This window comes from Micromys minutus (genome assembly GCF_963924665.1).
Source record: "Micromys minutus genome assembly, chromosome: 26".
Taxonomy (NCBI): Eukaryota; Metazoa; Chordata; class Mammalia; order Rodentia; family Muridae; genus Micromys; species Micromys minutus.
This window is the reverse complement of record NC_137961.1, coordinates 34,992,210-34,999,193: the sequence shown is the minus strand read 5'-3', so window position 1 is coordinate 34,999,193 and position 6,984 is coordinate 34,992,210. Positions and strand designations below refer to the sequence as shown.

The 6,984-nt window shown below is 40.4% G+C and overlaps 1 protein-coding gene across 2 annotated transcripts in view; it reads right to left on the bottom strand.

Moving 5' to 3' along the window:
* Nucleotides 1–1,964: 1,964 nt before the first annotated feature.
* The window catches only part of RNGTT (RNA guanylyltransferase and 5'-phosphatase), a 168,146-nt gene continuing 163,126 nt past the window's right edge, over nucleotides 1,965–6,984 (bottom strand). The window contains exons 15-16 of one of the 2 annotated variants that reach the window (XM_080938781.1): nucleotides 5,905–6,028; nucleotides 1,965–4,604 (exon numbers count right to left, since the gene is read on the bottom strand). In XM_080938781.1, coding sequence (XP_080794907.1) covers nucleotides 4,441–4,604; nucleotides 5,905–6,028 — 288 coding nt within the window. In that variant the 3' untranslated portion in view covers nucleotides 1,965–4,440. The remainder of the gene's footprint in view (nucleotides 4,605–5,904; nucleotides 6,029–6,984) is intronic. The other variant, XM_080938782.1, reaches the window with a different exon arrangement.

Genomic DNA, 6,984 nt, shown 5'->3' with positions numbered 1-6,984 from the left:
ACCCTGCACATCGAATAGGATACTTAATGACAATTCACAACAGTGACAAAAGTCCAGTTGAGTAGTAAATAATTTAGTTTTATGGTTGAAGGTCACTACAACAAGAAATGTAAGGGTCACAGCACTAGGAAGGCTGAGAACGATGTTCTAGTCAAAGTTAAATTCTCTTTTTCTTTGTTGTGTTTGATCAGATTAAGTTGTCCCTTACATAGCTCAATTGCAGGGGTAGAGAAATGGCTCAGAGGTTAAGAGGGCCTATGTAAGGCAGTTCACAACTGCTTGTAAGTCTAACTCTAGGAGTATCCTACATCTCTGGCCTCCTCACCTAAACTCACAGCATACATACCCTAGCCCATGCATAAAATACACTTAGGAAAAATAGTGACAAGTTCATTCTACTTGTTTTTTAACATACAAGTAATTCTAGTTTTTAACCTATGTGCATTTTGCATGAGGGCACAATAGAATGACCCATACAGTTACCTGTTGTCATGTCCAAATATTACCTTCAGCTGTATAACCAAGAACTGGCTTCTGAGGGGCTACAAGCTGTCTGGTGGATTACCAACATAAGCATTTTACTTAGGTTTCTATGCTGTGATAAAACACAATAAGCAAAAATAACTTCGGGGAACAAAGAGCTTACTTTATTTCATGACATTATATTCAAAAAGGTTAGGGCAGGAACTCAAGGCAGGAACCTGGAGGCAGGAACTGAAACAGAGACTATGGAAGCGTGCTTCCTACTGGCTTGCTCCCTGTGACTTGCTCAGCCTACTGTCTTGTATTATCATGACCACCTGCTCAAGGGTGGCACTGTCCAAGATGTGCTGGGTCCTCTCACACCATTCATCAATCACGAAAACACCCCAGAGGCTTGTTCATAGCCAATTTGATAAAATTACTGTCTCTATTGAGGTTCTATCTTCCCTAATGACTCTAGTCTATGTCAACTTGACTTAAAACTAGTCAGCACAATTTGCCAACACAAGACTTGCTATCCTAGGGTGAGATACAGGTACAAAGAACAATACAATAAAAAAGTGTTCCATGTAAAGGCTTATATTTTCTTGCAAAGTAAGTACTCTTCAGGATTGAGATTCTTTTTATGTTATCAACTGATGGCCACAAATTTTTGAAAAAAAGCCTTTCCTCAAAAATACCTGGCAAGTCTGTGTATCCATGCACATTAAGGAATGTGAAACCTGGAAGTCCACTGGCCCTACCTTCTTCTCTTACTATGTACCATGGTCATCTACTATGGGAGGGGGGCATTAGAGTTAAACCAAGGCTGACAATAACCTACCAAAGTGCGAGATTTGACAGCTAACTGCCACAATTGAGAAAATGATGGGCTGCCACTTATTTTAATCACCACACTGCCTAATTACAGCTCTAGGGGCCATCATCTGAAATATTACGCTTCACATTTACTCTCCTGCTGTCATTTCATCTTCTTCACATGGCAAGAGGTCAAGAGCAGCAAAAATTCAACTGGTCAGACTAAGACACTGCCCACCCTGACTGTGGAGAAACACTTCAGCAGCAACTCCACTGGATACCAGGACCTGCTTGGGCCTCAGCACCTACCCAACACACTCTTAGGTTGGTGGTAACCATCAAGTTCCTTTTGATCAGGTCTAACCTTGACATTTTATAAATGGAAAGGGGGGGGGGGACAACCCAGTGGAAGGCTCAGCCTAGATTTCTTTCATTTTTTAATTTAAATTATTTTATTTATTTACATTCCAATTATGAGTTTACCATTTGGTTTCCAATTTTCAACATTTTATTTTACTGGCCTAAAGAGACTATATACATTGTTCAAAATGGTGGTATGTTTAAAGACAGCAAAATCCTATATTAGAAAAACACAGTCATTACAAGCATTTGATGGTTCATTATCTCAGGACATTTACTCTAAAAGAAACCCACGAATAACAATCCAAGAGGGTGTTTGCTTATTTGGCAGTGTTGAGATGAGGTGATGCACAGAAATAGATAAAGTACCTCCACCCTAGACTTCAGAAGGGAAGGCTTCAAACAATACTGCAATGTCCATCAGTTTCCAAGTCTTCAGATTCTTCTCTAGGATGCAACTAGCCAGATGGAGCATTCTAGGTGTGGCAGAGAGCGGCAAGAGCCAGCACAGAAGGGACACCAGATCATTGTCAGGGAGACAGGAAAGACACACTGTTACTTTACACCAGTAGTTTTATTACAATACACATTGACACAGTTAGAGAAGGAATGTTCTGGCATCTGAGCATTTCATGGAAAGCAAAGTAACCATCTAGGCAGGAGTCATTCATATCCCCAAACAAAAGCAAGCCTTTACATGCGACAACTCAGGGAGACAGTTTTCTTATTCTTGTCTAGAAAATACCAGCTGCAGAAAACAGCAATTGTAACATGAGCTGAGAAGGGAAGTTTTCCTACAAGACGCCCAAATTCTACCTTTCATCCAACAGCCTCAGTGACGGCTAGGATACTTCAGGGGGTGGTATGTTTGGGGACTACACGGATCTGCTTTTAAGGCCAATGATTACGTTACCACAATTACAAGGAAAGAGTAAGCAGGAGAAGAACGTCTTATACAATGCTCTTTTCACAAAACTCATTTGAAAGGTTAAAGTTATCATAAACGTTTTAATTCTATCAAAGATCGTTGGCAAAAGCAAGTTACTGTATCTTCAAAGGGGCTCTGCTCTTGCACCAGCTTGGGAGCAGACCATCTACGGTGAAAAGATTCAGTGACCCTGGGGAGCAGGCACTAGATTGTCTGGAGTCCACAGGTGGCTTTGGATCCACCATCTAAAAGACAGAAGGAGCCTTGACATTTTCCCCTCAACAATCCTGTAGCAGTCAGGTGTTTAAATCCCTTCAATGCCCAAATGTACAAAAGCAATCTAGGAAAAAAATTAATACAGCATTTTGAATAAATTTGCTAATACATTACGTAACTTGAGAACAAGAGACCTAAGCCCAAGCACATTCCCAGTATTCTATACAGAAAAGCACGGCAGAAGTTTGTTTAAAAACATTAAAACTCAGGTTCATATAAATACAGTTTTGGTAAATCTGTGCTATGCCAAACAAAAATTTCATCAGATCCTCAGCCTGCTAGGTAACAAATTCAGGTTTTCATTTCTGGCTGTATCAGTACAAGAAAATACACTGTTGCATATACTTTCAGATATGCTTATACATATATAAAATACAGATCATGAACATTTGTTTTAAATATGTATACTTAAAACCTGTGTTTCTAAAAATAAATACATTAAGTAAGCTGCTTGCTAGTAGCTAATTCTGAATTCCTTCGCAAGCCAATCAGAACAATTTTTACAAAGGCAGGGACCATTAGTTGCCTTTTAAGCCTACTGTCTAGCATAAACACTGAAGTGCAGCCTCAGGAGGGAAATACACCTCCAAGCACGCGTGCAGCTGTAGCAATGGGAGCAGCATCTTCCCGTCCTCCACGGTCAGTCTCTGCAGTGCCTCTGTTTCTGTCCAGTGGGAGGCCAGCATTTCCTAGAGACAATACTTTGTTCAACTGACATTACCTTCTAGGCAGAGCTGCCACTGTTTCTGATGCTTGAGGGCAGTAACACAGCAGCTGTGTCTGATGCTGCTCAGAGATCACAGTGAGTAGGTGAAGCAGAAGGAGCCCTGCTATCTGAACGAAGCAGACACAGCAGCACCCGGGACCCGGGACTCTAAGAGTAAGTGCCACAAAGAAACTCCAACCCATTGCCAGGATGGGAACACCAGACATCTGACACTGTGGTTCAAACAAGAGAAATTGTAAAATGCTCAAAATAGTTCCTAAAGAAAGGATAAACTCCCAAGAAAACGGAGCTACGTTACTGTTTTACACCCCACCCTCACAGAGAACAAAAACAAAAAACTTAAGATGGTATTGCCAGACAAAGCTGTTTAATGTACATAATACTTGACCTTGTTGTTGCTCACAATATAAAAAATTCAGAAATATAAGAAATCCATGATAAGTTAGTGAGAATTTCTAATGCCTCTGCCCACATTTAAAGAGGAAAACTTAAAATCCAACTTAAAAAAATTCAGTATGCTTACAACTTCAGATTGCTAGTTATGAATCAAATGTAAAAGTGTCTATTCACATACAAACAAGGCCTCTATTTCATTAACTTCAATCTGATTTAAACCTTTGGATATTTCAATCTGTAGACTCCACAGGGTAAGGCTGAATTTATCAGGTATAAATAAAATATTTAGGTCCATGATGTACTGTAGTTCCGAGAAAACCAATGTACCGAATATATACAGGCCGACCACATGTCTTCCCTTAAAACACACGTACCAGTGCCAAGCCACTGTGTCTTTAACTTGTCTGGTTGAGAAAGTGAGACGGCGGCATTTCCCTTCCTCTAGCCTGGAGCATGAGGTCAGAGGCAGGGACTAGGTCGGCCGGTGCAGTCTCTTGGGTGGTGGGGGCGGCATGAGCTCTGTGTCAGGGTCCATGGGACACTTTCTCTTCTGTCCCTGAGCAGCTGCTGCACATCTGTCAATGAACTCAAACAACATCTCCTTGGTGACGGGGTTCGAGATGCTATTGCACACAGCTGTGGACAAAAAGGACAACATCTCAGGTGATTAAGGCAGCTGACTCACTACAGGCTGAGGATGGTCTTCATGCAGCTCTGTAAAATAATGGTATTTCATGACAGGCAAACAAGCCTCAGGTGCTTCTTCAGTTAGTGAGGTCTGGTGCTTTTTAGTTAGTTAGTTAGTTAGTTAGTTAGTTAGTTAGTTAGTTAGTTAGTTAGTTAGTGAGGTCAGGTGCTTTTCAGTTAGTTAGTGAGGTTAGGTGCTCTTCCAGTTAGTTAGGTCAGGTGCTTTTCAGTGGTTACTCTTTGCTGGAGTATTAATTGAAGCACAGAGGTTACAAGATTTTAGTCTAGTACAGCATACTTCATGAAAATCCATAATTAACTAAAACTTCTATGCAGGAAAATATGCTACAGTGTGCAAGTCATTCTCTCAAAAAGACGTGCATTCTGTGAAATACAACAGTAACAACCAATGCTGCTAGGGAACAGGAAGTTTTCATGGTAGCTTCCATCCATGCTGTTACTTTCATCATTTAATTGAAGAACATAATAGAAGAGCCTAATGTTTTTTTTTTTTTTTTCTCCCTTTTTCTTTTTTTTTAGGGGGTGGTGCTGGTGGGGAAAAGACAACAATGGAATGATCTTATCTTGTCTGAGCATAGATACTACTTCCAAAAAAGGCCTCAGAGTATTCCAAAAAATACTCTGAAACAGTATCTTTTAAAGTGAAAAGCGTGAACTGGCTGTTTCTCCCTCCTGCCTCTCACCATCACGGTCAGCATCAGCAACGGAACACTGGACAAGTGAACAATCATCCATTGTACCTTATCGTCCTTTTAATAAAACCACCCCTACTATTAGTACACCTTATACACTGAAATGAGTTTGTGGTGTTCTTCATGAAAATAATAAACTATTCTAAATCTACAATGCATTCATATTGCCATTGAACATTCTGAAGGACAGCAGGGCAGTTTTTGTTTTAAATGGTATTCATTTACTTTCTCTCCATTGTTTGTAAAGTTATTTTAGGAACTAGAAATTACATTTTCCCTTGCTAATTCTGTTTCTTACCATCTGGCAAACAATTGTTTTAATAGTTTTGAACAGATCAGAAATTACCATGGCTTTTTTTAAGCCATTCATTAAGTTAAACTAGTGAGCAACAATCACCCTCCCCGTGCCCTTTCAGCACAGGGAGCCACCCAGCTACTAACAAGTCGCAGGCCTGAGTCCCCTCAGGACTGTCAGCAGGACATGTGGGCTCTGCCATGGGCTGCTGTAATACTGTGTTGGACACTCCCAGACTCACCCATGGCTGTGTTGTAGGCATTTGGGAAGCTCTTGTCTATCCTCTGTCGCATGAAGACCCAGCTGTTGCTTTCAAATTTGCATTCTATGATTTTGTTGTCGTACTGTTTCAGTTCTTTTGTCACCTGTTTTAAAAGAGAATTGACAAAATATCTTAAATCATTTGGAAGGCTTTTTGCTTCCATTATGTGACAGACACATTAGGAAATGCCAAAAACACCTCAGTAATTCTTCAAGCAGATCTCTTTGTCATCTGAAGTGTCTAATCAGGCCTGAAGATACAGTGCACGCTCCCAGTACACATGCTCACGTATCTGACACTTCAGAGTTGTGAAAAGGGTTGCCAATATACAGCAATTAAAAGAAGCTAAGCAGAAAGCAGCCACTTCTGGGCCAAATGCAAATATGTTACCATGGGGACAAACACTTCAACCCTGTCTGTGTTTCTGAACCCTTCCTGTGCTTAGGGTTCACCAACTTTCAGGACGATCTCACCATGTGGATTCCTTTGCCACTCCCCACCCCAACCATCTTTATTATAGGTTAAAGGGCTACATACAAATTAAATACTAGGACCAAACTAGGCAGTTTTTACATCCAAACTTACCCCTCAGGCTGTTTTCCCTTCTCATCCTTCCAGAGAGTATAGATTTAGAAAGGAAGCTACTTTGACTTTAGCTGCTGTGTTTCTTGGCTTCTTTCTCAGATGATTGAATATGGATTACAACATACTCTATCAAAGCCACCACGTATCCATGGTAACTATGGTAAGTCTGAGAAGATATTCCATCAGGCTAGGAGGATGCCTTTCATAAAAGGAGCCTAAGCTTATCTCTGCACTTTCCCAATCAAATGCCAGTCATGGTAATATTTGAATTCTGTCTTCATCCTTCAGAACTAACAACATTCTCTTACAATATGGTAGATTGTAATCACTAAACTTCATTAGCATTATTTGAAATGCTCTCATTTTCTGCCCACGTATTCACCACCACCTAGGAAGATGAAGGGATGCAAATTTTTAAAAGCTGCTTTCAATTCAGATTAGTCAGGGTATGTCGTCATAAAAACTTTCAGATTG